General features: G+C 34.7%; 1 protein-coding gene across 2 annotated transcripts; it reads left to right on the top strand.

Annotated features, from left to right (window-relative positions):
* The first annotated feature begins 10,146 nt into the window (after positions 1–10,146).
* Positions 10,147–12,947, top strand: LOC116416249. 2 transcript variants are annotated; one of them, XM_031923944.1, is made up of 2 exons: positions 10,147–11,911; positions 11,986–12,410. In XM_031923944.1, exon 1 carries the CDS (start codon positions 11,307–11,309, stop codon positions 11,901–11,903), a length of 597 nt encoding a protein of 198 aa, XP_031779804.1. In that variant the 5' UTR covers positions 10,147–11,306; the 3' UTR covers positions 11,904–11,911; positions 11,986–12,410. The 2 variants fall into 2 exon arrangements, with proteins under 2 accessions (XP_031779804.1, XP_032457365.1); XM_032601474.1 differs by having other exon boundaries at positions 10,149–11,911; positions 11,986–12,947.
* Positions 12,948–19,992: the final 7,045 nt, after the last annotated feature.

The raw sequence follows: 19,992 nt of genomic DNA on the forward strand, positions 1-19,992 counted from the left end.
TGATCGATTTTAACCATATTTCGTGGACTGGTATATTTTTTTAAATCAAACTCTTCTACTCTTGTTGTTAAAAAATGTTGACAATTAAAATTTTTGTACTAATGTCGAAAATAAGCAAAAATGGAATAAAACACAACGTTAATTTGAGGTTATGATGCAGCTTAGCAACGATAAATCCTAAATGTCATACGGTATTAAAGTTGTTTTCTTAACAGTTTAAATGTTCGATACACCCATTTATATATATATATATATATATATATATATATATATATATATATATATATATATATATATATACAGGGTGTCCCATTTTAATTTACCACCACCTAAAACAGGTTAATAATTTGCTCTGAGAAAAAAATGTTTCAAATAAAATTTGTTGGGTTCGAAGGGGGGCATCTTTTGGCTATTTTAGCTGCGACCTTGAACATAACCTTCAAGGTCATTTGAAAGTCAAGACCAAATTTTCATATGAAATGTGCATATTTTTATGGCGGATTCGGATTCTACTAAAAAAGAGAAACACTTTTTGTCTGAATCATTTTTTTAAAAATCCCCAAATTTTTGTTGTAAATGGCTTTAAAAAAGTTGAAAAAATCACTAATATCTCTTATTGCCCCACCCTTTAAAAGAAGTTAAAAATTTGCTCTGAGAAAAAAATGTTTCAAATAAAATTTGTTGGGTTAGAAGGGGGGCATCTTTTGTCTATTCCAGCTGTGACCTTGAACATGACCTTCAAGGTCATTTGAATAAGATTTATCACAGATTCGGGTTCTACCAAAAAAGTAACACTTTTTGTCTTAACCATTTTTTGATCATCAATAGGTAGCTCTCCCTTTAACTGAAAAGAGAATTTGTCCTAGAAATAAGCTGTTTTAGATGAATGTTACTAGCTTCAAACAAAGACAGAGGTATCCTTTTGATCACTTAAGGCAAGACCTTCACGTCCAGCCACTTAAGGCAAGACCCCGTCCAACCACTTAAGGCAAGACCCTATCCAGCCACTTAAGGCAAGACCTTCACGTCCAACCACTTAAGGCAAGACCTTCACGTCCAGCCACTTGAGGCAAGACCCCTTCGTTCAGCTAGTCACGGAAATTTCAACGCCTCAAGTGCTCTATCAATTGCCCATTTTGTTGAATGCACATTTGTATTCTCTGCCGAAAACTTCTTTGGACATCTATTAATGTTTGTGGGGTGAACGCCTGGAATGCTGCAACAATTCTCTCCATCATATTTTGTGCCGTCGTCGGGGCTTCCGCGTAAACTCTCTGCTTCACGGCCCCCCACAGAAAGAAGTCCAATGGGGTCAAATCTGGCGATCGCGCAGGGAATTCACAGATTGGACTACCAATTCCAATCCAACTATTTGGGTATGTCGCGTTCAGAAATCTCCTGACAAGTAGTCTACGATGAGCGGGAGCACCATCTTGCTGGAACCACATGTCTCGCCTTATTTCTAGCGGAATGTTTTCTAGAAGAGGTGGAATTTGGTTCTCGAGAATATCTAAATAAAGCTCGCCGTTTAAATTACGGTCATAAAAAATTGGACCCACAACGTATTCCCCAAATATGCCCGCCCAAACATTAATTGACCACCGTCTTTGTGTACGGTGATCTCGCTGCCAATGTGGATTTTCTTCTGCATAATAATGCGCGTTATGAAGATTAACTCCTCCCATATTGTCGAACTTTGCCTCGTCTGTAAAGAGAGTCCGATCAAAGAAAAATGGATCTATGCGCATTCGTGTTTCCGCCCATTGACAGAATCTAAGTCGCCTGGCAGGATCACCAGGCTCAATGGCATGTGTAAGGTGCAAGTGATATGGATGAAATCTAAAATGACGCAATAAACGGGAAACTGTTGATCTGGGTACTCCATGCATTCGCTGAATTTGTCGCGTCGAAATATGAGGATCCTCGGCAATTACAGCACGAACCCCAAGTGCAATATGCTCTCTTGGGCCCGTCCGTCGCCTCTTCCTTCTTAAGTTACCTCCTTGAGCTCTTATCGTTAGAAGTTTAATATTCCTCCTAGTAGGATGACGAGCGTCCGGATACCTTTCAGCGTACAGCCTCGCTGCAGCCTTGTAATTGTCGTGACATTCTCCCAGAATCTTGATCATGTTGACTATCTCTACTGGCGTGTAGTCAGCCTTTATCTGTTGTAGGTAGATTTTTTAGGGAATATTTAATCTTACTAGAAATAATTTATTATAAGTATTTTTCTGCTCTGAAATTCAGAAAGTCAATGAAAACCTAATGATGAGAAGCTTTGAGGAGCTGTAAGAATTTACAAGCTTTACCAATAGAACGATAACGAAGCAAAAAAATGTCTTTTAGCGAGAAATAAAGCATTTACGAGAAAAATATTTCTTAAAAAGATGCGTACTTTATCAGAGAATCTGAATATGATTTAAAATATGTACAATTTTCATTAAAAAAACTAAGCTTGATTTTGATTCTCAGTTGAAAACATGCCCCTTACTGCTCAAACTTGCCCCAGATGATGTCAAACTTGTCCCAGTTGTGACCGTAAACTTGCCCCAGATGATGTCAAATTTTCCGCAGATGACGTAAAACTTGCCCCAGAGAATGTCAAACATACCCCGAAGATTGCAAACTTGCCCCAGAGAATGTCAAACACACCCCGAAGATTGCAAACTTCCCCCATGTGATAAAAAATGAATCAGATTAGCGTTCTAATGAACTTTGGTTCTGTTAATAAATTTTTTGGTAATTTCATTTCTTTGAAAAAGAGAGTATTTTCCATTAAAGTGATGGTTCTTTCTTAAAATGAATTTAAGGTTCGAGGTCAAGGTCATAGCCAAGCTTCAATTGCCGGAATAAAAATCGAGGATTACCGTTAAATAAATTGACTGACCTTCGAATGACCTTGTTGGTTAAGGACAAGTTCATGGCTAAGGTCATACTTGGACTTAAATTTGTAAAATTGTGTACGTTTCTAATTCCTCGGATAAAATGTAAAATTTTTAACTTCTTTTAAAGGGTGGGGCAATAAGAGATATCTAGTGATTTTTTCAACTTTTTTAAAGCCGTTTACAACAAAAATTTGGGATTTTTTCAAAAAATGATTCGGACAAAAAGTGTTTCTCTTTTTTAGTAGAATCCGAATCCGCCATAAAAATATGCACATTTCATATGAAAATTTGGTCTTGACTTTCAAATGACCTTGAAGGTCATGTTCAAGGTCACAGCTAAAATAGCCGAAAGATGTCCCCCTTCGAACCCAACAAATTTTATTTGAAACATTTTCTTCTCAGAGCAAATTATTAACCAGTTCTAGGGGGTGGTAAATTAAAATGGGACACCCTGTATATATATCCAAATAATCATAACTGATATATTACATATTTCAGTAATAATTCTCAGCATCCATTTCAATTCCAATACAATTAAGGGGACAAAACACCTTCAAATCCTGAAAAAATGAATTATGAGTAAAAATGACAAAATTAAAGTGAATTATTTGAAATTTTTTGTGTGATGTTTAGTATAAATACCTTTAATTTTACCGTGCTAAAACCTTAATTATCTCTGCTGGCCCATTGTGGCACTGGATGCAATGTTTTGTGAATTTTTTTCACTGTTTGTAGGATTTCAAGTGAACGAATAGTTCTTTGAAATCGTTTTCTTAAGTTTATTAGATCTACGCCTGCCACATCCTCTTACTCCTCCTCTTCCAACACCCAAACCAAGCTTTGATTTTAACTTCATGGTATTTGCTATAGCGAAAGCTGCCGCTTTTTCTTTCAAACCAGCATCTCTAGATTTCACTCTCTGCCACGCCTTTTCTGCTAAAATCTGATCAGCTGCGTTTCTCTCTTGAATGTTATCAGGATTTTTTGAGTAGGCAATATCGTGTTCCTTACAAGCAGCGTCTAGAGGATTTATTCCTGAATCACCACGAGCTAAACGTTTAGCAAGTTTAGTACCTGGACCACAGTACTGATAACCAGGCACATGAAGTTCAATGGGTAATTTGTTAATCAATGTATTCACTAAACCTGTACCTTTTTTCTGATGCATGATGCTAGCTCTTAACAAGCTCATGCGAGACTGGCTGAGGATACTATAAATGCTCATATTTATAATATATCGAGTCAGTCGTGATATGAAATTTTAAGTAGCATGATTGATCTTAAGAAGCAGGCAGAAAAGTTGCCAATGGTTAATTTCGATCTTTTGACCCAGCAGCAGCAAAAAAAAACAACACAATCGTCATGGAAAATTGCTACCTAACAGTGTAAGAGCAGTATTTTGTGGTCCGTCTAATTGTGGTAAAACGAACGCACTCTTATCTCTAATCATTTATCCTAATGGTTTGAGATTTGAAATATTTACGTATACTCGAAATCTTTGAATCAGCCTAAATATAAATTTTTGGAACAACTTGTTGATCCTCTAGAAGGTATTAAATACTTATCGTTCGGTGAACACGATCTCGTCGTATCACCTGATGAAGCTCAACCCAACTCAATTTTTATCTTTGATGATATTGCCTGTGAGAAGCAGGATAATGTTAAAGCTTTTTACTGCATGGGCAGGCATAAAAGCGTGAATTGCTTTTACTTGTGTCAGTCGTATGCGTAAGTACCGAAACATTTAGTGCGTGACAACGTCAACTTGTTGGTAATTTTTCGACAAGATGATATGAACTTAAAACATGTTTATAACGATCATGTTAATACAGATATGACATATCAACGCTTCAAAGATATTTGTTCAATGTGTTGGAATAATAGCAATCATAGTTTTCTCGTTATAGACAAAGACCGTGATATCAATGATGGTCGCTACAGAAAAGACTTTGATCAGTTTGTAATAAATATACAGAATAGTGAATAAATTTTGCATTTGATTGTGAGACTCTAAACTATCAAGATGTCTGATTTTGATCAACAAACTGTAGTTCTACGTGAAGTTGAGAAAGCTCGTCGAGCTTTGAAACGAAAGTACGATTTAGTAAAGTCACATAAATTGGAGGTGGAAAAAAATTTGGAGGACTCGTTCAAACCGCTTGTGAAACCACTGGAAAAGCTAATCGATGTAAGTGAGCATATTAAACAAGAAAAAAGTTTATCGCCAGTGGTAGTTAAAAAAGAAAAACGAAAGAAGAGAAAATTAAAATTAGAGCGTATTGAAAATAATAAAAAGACTATGATGATGATGATGCTGATGATGATGCTGATGCTGCTGCTGCTGCTGCTGCTGCTGATGATGATGATGATGATGATGACGACGATGATTCTGGAGAATCAGCTTTTGAGTCAGCTTTGGGCGATTCAGATATTTCAGATCACGAAGAAACTGTTATTCAAAATAACGCTGCAAGTGTTTCAGATGTTTCAGATGTTTCGGATGATGAAAAAACGTTATGAGCGCTAATGTCGATGAAAACATTCGATTGTTGCTTAAGGGACAAACACGAGTCTTAGATACAGTATATGGAGTGCGAAAAATGCATGATAATAAACTAAAGTGTATGAAAAAGATCTCGGTCTTGTGGAATTGTTGTTTAATAAATATCCTGATGACACTTTAATCACTGACAATGATAAGAAGAATTATGCTAAGATTTTAAAAGACACAAATGCACACTAAAAATACTATAAATCGAAGGAAGATATTCGTGAAAATGCAAGTAAGAAATATACTGACTTTGTGAGTAAAATTCTCAAGGTTGGTAAAAGTGGTAAGGGGCTTATGTCATATAAGATCGCTAATAAAAATATCCATACTGAATACCGTTATTGGGATGATCCAAATGAACTTGTAGATCGTTTAAGATTACTTATAGCTGATACATGTGCTGGCAATAATAACCATGTCAATGAAATACAATCAATCATTGAGGAGCTTCGTGAAGCTGAAATTATTTTGTAACAACTCAGTATTGAAATGAGTATTGATGTGTTTGGACGTCAACTAGTCCTTGCAGGCACATCTCGAGGACCGCCTGGACTAGGATTCAAGCTGACTAGTAATGGAAATTTTGATTGGTGATGCTGTGGATCAAGATGATGCTGTAAATTTAAAGTCTGTAAAAAAGTTGATTGAACAAAGAGCTGATAAATTTGAAAAAGATTTACAGGAAGTGGAGAGTCTAGTAAATGATAAACTTATAAATACTGAGACAGAATTTTCTAGAATAAATAAAACGCTTAGAGATTTGCAAGAGAAATTACAAATCTTGGATTCTGAAATAAATAAACCTGTAAATCATAATGAAAGCAGGACTAGTGGAGGAACTTCATAAACCTGCTCGACGTAATTATCCACGTCGTTCAGCAAAAATATCTATGAAACTTGGCAAGTAGATCTTGTTGAAATGATTCCATATGCCAAGCAAAATAAAGGGTTTAAGTACCTGCACATAGTTATTGATGTATTCTCAAAGTATGCTTGGACTGTGCCAGTGAAACAAAAAACTGGAAAATGTGTAACACAAGCTATGAAATCAATACTATTGCAAAAAAGAGTACCCAAGAATTTGCAAACAGATCTTGGAAAAGAATTTTACAATAAAGATTTTGACAAACTAATGAAAAGTTATAAAATTCATCTATACTCTGCCTACAGTAATCTTAAGGCATCAATTTGTGAACGTTTTAATCGCACTCTAAAAAGCATGATGTGGAAGTTATTTAGTCTGCGTGGTAGCTACAAATGGTTGGATATCTTACAAGGTTTAATATTGCAGTATAATAATAGTCGACATCGGACAATAGGAATGAAGCCTACAGAAGTAGACAAAAGCAAAGTTAATCGTATTCTTAATCGAATTAATAGGAAAAAGTCAAACAGCCTAAATTTGTTTAAACGAGCTAAATTTAAAATTGGAGATAAAGTACGTGTAAGCCGAATCAAGGAGTTTTTCGATAAGGGCTATACACCCAATTGGTCAACTGAAGTCTTTACAATAACGCGAGTTTCACCTACGAAGCCCTATACTTATCATCTAAAAGATTATTAAGACAAACCAATAGCTGGAGGATTCTACGAGGAAGAACTTCTCAAGACTAAATATCCAGATGTCTATTTGATTGAGAAAGTTTTAAGAAAAAGTGGTGATAGAGTTTATGTAAGATGGTTAGGTTTTGACGATACTCACAACAGTTGGATTAATAAAAATGATATGTAAAAAAAGAAAACATTAATACATTATAATTGACGTAAAATTTATTTTTCATTTATTTACATTTCCTTCAATTTTTTTACAAGTACTGGCAATATAATTTCATTTATTTGTAAAATTCTTCTCCTAAAACGTTCTCGATCACGTGCAACCTACTCCCACTTGCCACATCGAGCTTCATGATGCGCAAATTTCCATTTATACATCAAGTGTATGGTTGGTTCTTACTTGAATCGTACACGCTTCTCTTTGCTGGAATCAGACGTTTCTAAATTGAATTTTACGTGAAATATGTGCGTATGTGTATAATTCGAACTTACCCATTTTGTAATATTTTATAGTGCCCCCAGGCAAGCGTATCAGTAGTATTATCTTGAAGAAATCTTTTATCATCGTAAGGACTGAGAGCAATCTTCCTCTGTCTAATGGTCTCCACCTTGTGAAGTTTGGATCTTATAGCGTACTGCTCTCGACTCTGAATGCGTGAATTTCGTAGACAGTCCAAATAGTCATTAAATTCAATGGTTTTCTTTGATACCCTTGATTTTTTTCATACTATCTTGATTATTAATTATCTTTCATAAGTCCTACGACATTTTTATTAACACATGGCATATTAAATACATTGTCTGCCGGATAATCTGATGTATCGAATTTATGAATATTCTTCTTAATATCTTCATAAAAATCATCACATTTAACAGCATATATAAAACTATCAGTATCTGTGTATAATAATTTACAATTATCTTTGTACATTTGCCGTATATAATTATAATGAAAATCATACATCAGTGTCTTGGAGAGATCTAAAACTACAAGCCCAACATAGATTGGCTTATTCATAAGTATATCAGTCTTATTTAACTGTATTGCAACTAGATTCTCATTAAATATGGAACTACTGTGAAAGTTTGGCTTCGAAATTTGAGCTTCGACACCATATCTTCCATCGTATTTACTCATTAGTTTGACTGTAACTCGTTTTCTAATATTTTCCATGGTCTTGCCAAATACAGCATTATTAATTAGTTTGAAAAAGTGTTTTTTCAAATTCATTTTTTGCTACTGCCCTCATACTAGTGTTCAAATCAATATATGATTTGAGCCAGGGAGACTGCTTAAATTTTAGAATTTTATGTATTTTAACGAGTCGAAGACCGTTTGAAAGAGCTTGTTGCAGAGCAATATAATGAATAACGTAATTTCTTTTAGGTTGAAGTGTAGCTAAAAGTTTTTCCTGCTTAGATCCCGGAGGTTTTGCATGTTCTGGACAGAATGGTAAATCATTATGATCATCGTGTATTTCAGGAGGATAATCTACTTCTAAGATATAACCATGAGAAGCGTCTGATGAGATGGAAAACAATTCAAAACTTTCACAATTTTCAAGCCACTGAAATTCATCATACGGAAGACACTGTGAAAGTCCAAATCCGTATAAATTATTTGCATCTAAATAAATCAAGTATTCATTTGCTTTATCTTTATCATACTTTTCAAGCATGTACTTATGATTAGCTGCTGCATACCGATTAGAGCACTGACTCAAACCACCTCGAATTCCTCGTTCTATAAAAAGTACCATGACAATGTCTGTTACAAGTTTTAATTGTACACCTGTATGTTTGAGCATAGCGTCCCCGGAAAGCCTGGAGTAGTGTAATAATGAGCAGGATCTAGATTATAAACATTCATGCTCTGATCTCGAAAATTTTCGAAAACGTCTGCTAACAGCAAAACATCAGTCTTCATATAAAGATCTGAGTACTCGCCAAGTGTTTGTATATTAAATTTACTCCATACATTTTGTGCATGCTCATAATCTCGATCAGATACCGATGAGTCATTGAGAATGCTGAAAAAGTCCTCTTTTTCAGGCAACTTACACTCTTCTAGTTTTTCCCATGAGCTTATATACTCATAGGGTAAAACACCTTTTCTTGTTAGCAAGTTTATTTGTGTCGTACTCAGATCACTAAATTCTTTATTAACAATTGAATAGTCTTGAAGATATGATGCTAATTTTTCAAGTGATGTAGGCATAAATCTAAATGAATCTAAAAATCTTAATTTTACTGTTTTCTACGTGCTTCGTAAATGAAATATATTTTTCTTTTGTCAGACGTAGTAAATTAATCTGTCATGGAAAATGGTTTGATACATCAGTAATAATAAAGTGTGCATTATAACCACTTAAATTATGAAACACAACTGCAACTATTTTTGAATCTTGATAGTTTAGATTGCAGGTAGCATGTGCAGGTCCTCGATATTTTCCAGTGAGATGACAGTGATCACGCACCTTTGCATCATCATTCATCAATTTTTTACAAATATGACACGTTTTTGAATCATAATAACCTATTAATTCAGTCTGAGATAGAACTGGCATAGGTAAAGGGTTCGCATATAAATCACTTATTTGTTTTTCTATGTTTCTTAACTGTTCAGCAAACCATTTTGACGCTTCAGGTCCTCTATAAAAGGCATATTTTGATAGTGAATCGTTGTAACTACATTACTATCTGAATAGAAACAAACACGCAACCAATCTTTGTATTGGTTACTACCTATACTATAAATTTCATGACTGTATTGGTTGCGTGTTTGTTTTTTCATCTTGACTTATTGGTTTTAACAAACATTCACAGTCTGCATAGATTATGAGAGGTAACTTTTCATTGTAGCGACGATTTTTAAACATTATCAAACTATTTTCTTTATTAGGCAGTCTAATTCTACATTTATTTAATATTTTGCAATGCTCTTCATACTTTATTAAGTCATCTTCTTTATAAAAAAATTTAAACATCTATCGCAAACATAGAGTTTCTTTTTTCTATTTGTCAAATTATTACTGATTAAACGTGACAGACTTTTAATGTATACATAATGTGATTGAGATAAAAACTCATCACTTTCATCAACATCACCACCATCTAAATTATCATTTGTGAGTAAAATAATATTGATATGATTACTCTTTTTACATGATGTTAAATAGAGAGGTGTAATATCTTTGTTATCTAGACCAAACACATTTATTGATATTGCATTATTTTGCTTTTCAAATCTTGAGATACTTTTCAATGATACTGGCAACTCAATACCTTTCATATTTAAAATGTTTTCATACTGAATATAACTATTCAATCTATTAGAATGATTCCCATGTTTTACTGGTTATAATGCAGATACAATTGCCCATATAAAGCATTTGTTATCATAATTTTTAACATTTATGCATGCTTTCCTTTTCTCTATGAATGCTGGTAATGGCATTTCTTTCAATGTGATAATAAATTAATCCCTGTAGAAAGACAACTAAAATAAATTTCATCAGCGCTATGACTTAAATAATATAATAGATGCAAGGGTGGGGATAATTTTTCATTTGCGTTTCATTATTTTTATGTGTGAAAAATGAGGGCTATCGATGAGAGTCAGTGCATCGAAAAATCATCTCTAGTCGCCCTGGGGACTATAGGAAACGTATTTAAAAGTACGGAGGAGGGGGGTAACGAAGAAAGCGAGAAAGAGAGTAGAAAATGGAGGCGCTTCGAACGAAAATTTGTCTGAGTGGGGACTATGGGAAACGTATTTAAAAGTACGATAGAGCGAGGAGCTGACCTCGTCCGAAAAAAACACAGCGAAGATGCAAGCTGCAGAGTATCTGTGTAGGGTCAAGCTGTATCGGTTGCAGCTCTCGCTCGCTGTAGAGAGTCAGTGTAGAGAAAACACAAGCCTGCAGGTGTCTGCGTGGGGACTATGGGAAACGTATTTAAAAGTACGGGGGAGAGGGTAGTGGAAAAATACCAGGATCTAGCTGTATCTGCTGTACCGCGCGCGATATACAAAATCGGTGCGCTTTGAACGAAAATACTGCGGGTAGCTGATGTCGTTCAAAGAAACATGAAAAGAGACGTTGCATGTCGCAAGCGTGAATGAATCGAGCTTGAGAAGCTTTTTTAGTGGAAGGGGTACAAATTTCTAGTATATTTAAGTAGTCCTCTGCTCTGTGTTTGTATACATTTCCGAGTGTACTCAAGCAGTATACTGTTTTCTACAATAGTTGAGAAAGCTGTAGAATTTGTAAGTATATTTTAAATATTTTATTATTTTATTTATAAATTTATTCTTAATGAGTAATATTTTCATAGATAACATGGATTTGATTGTTGATACCCAGGGCTTCAAGGGGCAAAACGGCGAATTCATAGTCAAGTTGGCCTACATTGATCCCAACGAGCCAGCAGCAGTAGCTCAACTAGCTACATTTCAACCACCTCACTCTTGGTACGACTTGTCGAGCGATGTCCAGTGTGCCAATCTGTGGCTCAAATATTCTTTTCACGGATTAAAGTGGAGCGACGGTGAACTGTCATACGACAAGCTAGCCGAAGTTTGCTCCAGCCTCCTCGATTTATCGCCGACAAGGAACGCTATTATTTGGGTGAAAGGTGCACAGAAAAAGGACTGGCTGCAGCTATATTTCCCGGACGTCCGTAATATAGAAGATCTCGGCTGTCCATCCTTAAAGACACCAGGATTTCGAACTCCGCTGGTGTGTTCACATCACCTGCCTGACTGGAAGGAGAATTGTGCAGTTCAAAACGTTTACGCAATAAACAAGTGGCTCCGTACAGTACGGCAAGATTTTATCTTCCCACTGCATGTCTTTGAGGATTATTATTGCTCATCTGATTCGGATACAACAACGACAACATTGGAAGAATAATTTATCATGTGAGTATAATATATTCTTATAATACATAAACAAATATAATAAGCTTATACATATTGTTTCATTATTTTTACAGAATGGAGTCGCTGAACGCTGTGGCAAAAGCTCCACCATTCCTGCCTACGAAAAAAATAAAGGATTTGGAGATCAACAAGAAGTACAAAATATCCAAACATAAGAAAGTTCAGACAAAATTTGGCGCGAAGATGGTGTTGGAGTTGGATGGAAGTTTCGACGTTTTCCTACCCACCAAAGTAAATGCCTTCCTCATCGAGAACAACACCGACGAGGAGAAGTTGAAGAATGAAATTGATACTAGAGATGTTTATCTAGTACATTATGGACACTACATTATTGAATTGATGTAATAATTTATCTCCACTGCGTATAGTATTAAGGATTTTTTTTCAATAATTATTGAGTGTTTATTTATGTTAAATTCTTTTTTGAAGGGGATTATCGCGACGCTTAGTAAGTTTTTTCTTCTTCTAATATTAAGGATTCTTATATAACATCTTACATAGAAAGTATTATCCAATTTATAAATCACAATTTAATTACTATTAGATTTATATAAGTTTATTATGTACTCTAACGGTTCTCTAATGATATTTCTAACGAATATTTGAATATATATATATAGGAGATCACTTTTAGCTTAAGACTATGTCAAGGAGTGCGGTAGCGCCGCGATAGCAAGTATAAGTTGTATACATTGTATCGTTAGGAGCGCCAAGATGGCAAGTATAAGTTTTATATACTGTGCTGTCGGGAGCGCACTGCGATCTCATATATACATTTATTTTGTATTATTATTATTATTTCCTAAATTCTATAATTTATACTAACTTTAAGGATTTTTGATATGATAGATATAATTACAAAAAATGGATTTACATAGAAACATTAACAACAATGGATCGATGGATGAGTGTTTATAGTCAAGAAAAATGGCACAGATTTATACTGTGTTTAGCTTTAGCTGTTTAGTTGCGTACTTATAATTGCATTGAAATGGTCACATCAACGTATAGGTTAAGTAACTATATATATATATATATATATATATATATATATATATATATATATATATATATATATATATATATATATATATATATATATATATATATATATATATATATATATATATATATATATATATATATATATATATATATATATATATAGGCATGGTATTTCACATTTCTTCTTAAGGGTTAACATGTTTAGATGCCAATATCACTATTGTATTTCTTCAAGAATTTTCATGTATTTATTAAAAAAATTGTTTAATACATATATTTTAGTTATAAGAATATATACTCATGTAATAAATAAAAATTTTGAGATGTGTTTTAGTTATAAGAGCTTTTATATATGTTTTAGCTATAATACAATATGTATACTAATAAAAAGTAAGGATTTTTATAAATAAAGCATAAAATATATCATGAATATTGGATTTATATTTGTACTATCACCAAATCCTAAAATCCTATTCCTTCATCAGTAGCATCAAAAACTGATGAAGTCTTTGTATATGCCCTGCCTAAATATTATTAGAAGTTTCATAAGCCCTCAGGATGGCTAGATGCTCATTGCTCAGAGACTCAGCCAGCGTCTAGATGTCAGCTCCTGAACAAATCAGCCATATTGGAATTTCAACCAATCATGTTTGATAAAACAGGTTAGGTCGGTAACGGAGGCGCCACTGTCGGCAACACTAATTTATCTCAACCTTTAATCCTGCAAATCCTATTCCAAATTATCCATCGCATCCCAGGTCGATAAAGTAAATTACCGATGCTCACTCTGAGCTATGGAGGGGGGTCGGTAACGGGGGCGCCACCGTCGACAACACTGGTTTATGGGGGGCGCCACCGCAGCACGGTCGATATGCAATCCTCTGTCGGTAAAACAGGGACCTACTGATATGAGTTACCATGCGTCGGTATTTGGTGGCCCAAAACCCGCTTGGCCCAGTAGCCGCGCAGCCCCTACTATTATCATGAATTTTTTCAAAATATTCTGAACTTTAGTTAGCGAGTGTCACGTACGCACACTAGCGTGCATATGTGTAGTGCAACATGGCAACAGCGAAGGGGCATCGCAAGCTCGGACAAACCGAGCTGATGACATCTTACACCCGCCTTCTCACTGCATACTGATGTGCAGTGGCGAGCTTAATTGACCGAGCATGGACAGCTCGCATCTTAGTTCCGCGAGACCCACTAAGGTAGACATACACCTCTCTCTCTCTCAATAAGTAGAATAAATCCAGACTTAACTGCACCCATTGTCTTTTTTTGCACCTTCCCTCAAGTTCCTGGGCTTGACCCTTGGACCTACGACCATGCTAATACCTTTTAAACTAATCGGTTTCATAAGCTTCAAAAATAAGTTAGCCGAGATAAGCAAAAGATCTATCTTTTCTCAAAATTGAAACTTAATTATAGTATATTGTGTACCAAGGGCGTAAAGTGGGCTTTTTTAGGCCGAGTGTGGAGTTTGCAGTACAAGTCAAGGCGAGTTAGCCGAAGCCGAAGGAGAGGGCGTTTACAAGCCACAAAAGAGTACTGCAACCACACGAGGCCAAAAAGCCCGCTTAGCCCTTGGTGCACACTATATTTTTTGTAACGCATGTACTGATTTTCGCGTTTCAAACTGCACTTGTTGAATTTCACGCGAGTTTAGAAGATTTGAGCATTTTCAATAAGCGGGCAAACAAATTTTTTTCCCAGCTTTTCTCCAGCCGGTAAATAAATGTTCACTTTAAGCCCCCTTTTTAGGTCAAATAAACGCAGAAATCGTGCATGTGTTACAAAAAAATCGTTTTACTCCCATAATCGTACGACATCGAAAACCCATTGTATAGGTTTTCGATTTTTAGGTCAAAAACTAGTCATCAAAATAAATTAAAATTTTTACAGCAAATAGATATTATCGCTTTTTAGTCATAATTTTTTTCAAAACGTTTAACAATCTAGTTTTGGAGATCTTACATTTTTTAAAATTATTTTTTTTATCATAACAATGGAACGGTCTGGTAAATCTTGTGGGAAAAAGTAGGCAATTTTATGCTCTTTTAGATACACATCGTTGAATATATTGTATGAATCATTTCATCAAAAAAAGCAAAAATACTTTTTCAAAAATCGAAAAATGGCTATAATATGGTCATAAAATGGGCAGAATCATAAAAAAAAATTTCCTGAATTCAAAATCAGAAAACATATATGCATGTCAAATTTTATTATGATTGGTCGCGTTGTTCCAGGATCATAACGGTATACGTACAGACACACGCACACACACCTGCACACACGCGCACACACACATCCATCCGCACGGACATATTCTAAAAAAAACGCATGATTTAATCTCTAAACATCTCTAAATGCGCTTCTACAAAGTTTTAGGGAAACTAAAAATTCTACTATTACAAAGCTTCCTCTAAGAGGTAGCAAAAGTCGAATTAAAGGTAGACAAGTCGTTTTTGAGATTCTCCGGTCATTAAAATCGTGACTCTTTTTTTATATCGACTTTTCTTTGATCCTTAGACATCGTTTAGAGGGAGGCACAATTTGTTTATCGGTAGATTCGATGTACACCTGGTGCTCATTCTCGTAGGCGATGTCTCGACCTAGAGGTCACCCTGACACTTGGTTATCATCTACAGGAAGGTATAATTTCTTTTTCGGTATATTCTACGTACATTTGGTGCTCAATCTCGTAGACGATGTCTCATCGACCTAGAGGTCACCTTGACACCTGAATATCGTGTATAGGGAGGTGTAATCTCTTTTTCGGTAGATTCGACGTACACCAGGTGCTCATTCGCGTGGACGCCGTCTTATCGACTAAGAGATTACCCTGACACCTGGACATCGTCTACGGGGAGGTACAATTTATTTTTCGGTAGATTCGATGTACACCTGGTGCTAATTCTTGTAGACAATTATTCATCAACTTAAGGGTAATTCTAGTTATTGGATATTGTATACGAAGAGTTTTGCCTTTTTTCGATGTATTATTGTAATGAAGCTTATTTCTTTGTTATTTTATTTTCATTAATATATTTATTATTTATCATTGCAAAATATTATTTACTCTTTGCGTTTAACAGGGTTGAGACTGTCATCTTTACATTTTATATTGAGTAGTATTTTGTCTAATCCAATAAGTATTTTTTTTTTGTTTAAAACACAAGGATAAAAGCTATATATAAAAATTACTACTTTGATATTTTGATAATTTTATGTTTTAACACATAAAACCGCTGCCAAGTCATTGGCACTTAGCTTCCTCCTATTCCGCTAGTGGAAAATAATTACATGTTTTCTAATAAATCTGTACGGATGTATGATATTCTTTTGACGATAAGTTAATCAGGTAGAGGGGTGGGGTGTCAGTTAAAGGGGTGAAACGAAAAATTTGATTATTATAACTTTTCCTCTAGGAGAAAGCTATATAGGAAAAATTATAACACTAATAGTAAAATTTGATATAATTTTATTAATAAAATTTATAACCTTTGATAAACAATTTTTTTAGTATAAGTTTCATGTTTTAATCAGCAAATTTTAATAACAAGTTTTAAACAAATATTAATTTAGAGATACATATCTGTGGTTGACAGGCAAAACGACTGCGTGCATCGCCGCGAAAGTATCGATGTCCTTATATCGAAAACTTTTGACTTATTTAGACTACGGTTCTTGCCCGCAAAATACGGCAAGACTGATTGCAAGGCCCACTATCTTTCTTATCATCCTTAATCACCATGATTTGTAAAAAGTTTCGCAGTGTAGTTATCAAGTTAAAACAGTTTAAAAAAAATTTTGTAAAAATTAAATCTTAAATATCTCAAAATCTAATAGAGCTAATAGGCAGCCTAGAGAAAGGGATAAAGACACCATGGAAATCTATCTAAATTCAATTTTTAATATGGTTCATGCCTTTTTCTTGAGTTATCGTGGTGTATCGTTTTTCAGTATTTTTTTTTTCTCACGAAATGATTAGTGAAATAACTTGATTATTAGTCACTAAGTAATTCTTATCATTCTTAATCACTATGATTATTTTCAAAAATTTCCATAAAGTATTTATCAAGTTACAACGTTTTCAAAAAAAAATTAAATCTCAAATATCTCAAAATCTAATGGAGCTAAGAAGCAGCCCAAAAAAGGGATCAAGGCACCAAGGAAAGCTATCTAAATTCAAATTTTTAATATGATTCAGTAATTAAGATTTTTCTCAAGAAATAATTCATGAAATAACTTGATATTTGTACACATAGTAGTTCTCATTATTCTTAAACACTATACTTTTTTTATTTTATATATAAGTTCTATAGAGTAGTTATCGAGATATAACGGTTTTGAAAAAATTTTACTTTTTGTCGTATAACAAAAGAATGACGATTGATAATCTGAATTCTTCCCGGTAAAAAGATAGGTCATTTTATTCTATTTTAGATACGTATTCAGTAATTTACTTTTATTAACTTTTTCAATAACTTTATTAGAAAAAACTGAAATCTCAAAACTAAAAAATCGCTATAAAAAAAACGCGTCTACAAAATGAAAAACGGACTTCTTTCCCATTATGCTATAGTAAAAACAGAAAGAATGAACCTTGGTGTGTTAAAATCCACAAAGTAGAGGTTGAGATACAGCAGTATACGAACGTCCACACACACAGGCGCGCGCGCATGGACATTTTCCAAAAACACTATATTTCGACTAAAAATACATCAAAACACATTTTTAACATGTTTCTAGACAAACTCAAAAAATCACTATTACAATGAAGCAAAAAATTGTCATCTTTGATTAGGCAAAGATTCTCCCATATATATATATATATATATATATATAGGATTTTTCATATATATATATATATATATATATATATATATATATATATGGGACGTTTCACGTCAACCGGACCATCAGTGCACCCAAAATTTGGGTTAACCTAACAAGACGTTTGAGGTCTCAAAATGATCGTCTGGTCAAGAGCTATTGAAAAAGTTCTGGCCTTTTCAAAAATCCAATGTGGCGCATAAAATATGGAGCCTGAAACCCACGTTTTCATAGCACATTCAAAAAAAAAACAATAGTAAAAATGTTCTAATTTGTCAAATATCCCACCAAAAAGCATGTACAACTCATGATAGGACATATTATTGACAATGCTGACGGAATTCCAAAATCAAAAATGGAGGAATCAAAATGGTGGACATTATACCTCCACCAAACCCATTTTACCACAACAAATAATTTTTCATCAGTTTAAAGTATCGATATGGGGGTTTTCAGGGTCACTGAATCTTATTTTAACCTCGACATTTCAAAATTCGAAATGGTGGATCCAAAATGGCGGACATTATACCACCACCAAAGCAATTTTACCGCAACAAATGATTTGAGATCACTTTAAAGTAGCGATATGAGGGTTTTTGGGGCCACTGCACCTCATTTTAACCTCGAAATTTTAAAATCCAAAATGTCCGATCCAAAATGGCGGACATTATACAACCACAAAAACTATTTTACAGCAATGAACGATTTTAAATCAGTTTAAAGTATCGGTATGGGAGTTTAAGGGGCCGCTGAATCTTATTTTAACCTCGAAAATTCAAAATTCAATATGGCCAATATAAACTGGCGGATATTTGTCATAACCCACCCGCAGGCTCTCTCGCGAAAAGCCCCTGCTAACGCGCAACCCGCCGAACACGCCACGCACGCTGCAGCGCTTATCACCGCGGCGCTAGTACCGCGGCGCGCCGCTCGGCAGCTGCGCATTACCCACAAGTGAAGTAGCGTCGCGGAGGGCACATAAGGAGACTGCAAACCTCGACGTACGCACGAACTCCTCACAAAACTTGAGGCACCATCGATTTTGATCAGAAATAGATGATGTCACCCAGGTTGTGCGGTCTCGAGTCGTAGTATCAAATTTTATTCCATCAAAACTTACAGGTGTTTACAAACCTATAAAATTAATACCAAATTTAATTTTATACGTTACTACCATTTTAATGTCGTACAATATACCCGCAGTTTATCAGACACCAGTTTTGAGGTTAGACTGCAAACCTCAACGTACGCACGAACTCCTCACAAACCTTGAGACACCATCGATTTTGATCAGAAATAGATGATGTCACCCAGGTTGTGAGGTCTCGAGTCGTAGTATCAAATGCTATTCCAACAAAACTTACAGGTAGTTTTAAAAACCTATAAAATTAATACCAGATTTAATTTTATACGTTACTACCATTTTAATGTCGTACAATTTACTCGCAGTTTATCAGACACCGGTTTTGAGGTTAGACTGCAAAACTCGACGTACGCAACAACTCCTCACATACCTTGAGACACCATCGATTTTGATCAGAAATAGATGATGTCACCCAGGTTGTGCGGTCTCGAGTCGTAGTATCAAATTTTATTCCATCAAAACTTACAGGTATTTACAAACCTATAAAAAAATTAATACCAAATTTAATTTATACGTTACTACCATTTTAATGTCATACAATATACTCGCAGTTTATCAGACACAAGTTTTGAGGTTCGACTGCAAACCTCAACGTACGCAACAACTCCTCACATACCTTGAGACACCATCGATTTTGATCAGAAATAGATGATGTCACCCAGGTTGTGAGGTCTCGAGTCGTAGTATCAAATGTTATTCCATCAAACTTACAGGTAGTTTTGAAGACCTATAAAATTAATACCAAATTTAATTTTATACGTTACTACCATTTTAATGTCGTACAATTTACTCGCAGTTTATCAGACACCAGTTTTGATCTTAGACTGCAAACCTCAACATACGCAACAACTCCTCACATACCTTGAGACACCATCGATTTTGATCAGAAATAGATGATGTCACCCAGGTTGTGCGGTCTCGAGTCGTAGTATCAAATTTTATTCCATCAAAACTTACAGGTGATTACAAACCTATAAAATTAATACCAAATTTAATTTTATACGTTACTACCATTTTAATGTCGTACAATTTACTCGCAGTTTAACAGACACCAGTTTTGATCTTAGAC

This window comes from Nasonia vitripennis (assembly GCF_009193385.2).
Source record: "Nasonia vitripennis strain AsymCx chromosome 2 unlocalized genomic scaffold, Nvit_psr_1.1 chr2_random0002, whole genome shotgun sequence".
In the NCBI taxonomy this organism is placed as follows: domain Eukaryota; kingdom Metazoa; phylum Arthropoda; class Insecta; order Hymenoptera; family Pteromalidae; genus Nasonia; species Nasonia vitripennis.

Excerpts from the sequence above, each read along its gene's own strand:
- LOC116416249 (XM_031923944.1), top strand. The coding sequence starts at position 11,307 with ATGAGTAATATTTTCATAGATAACATGGATTTGATTGTTGATACCCAG.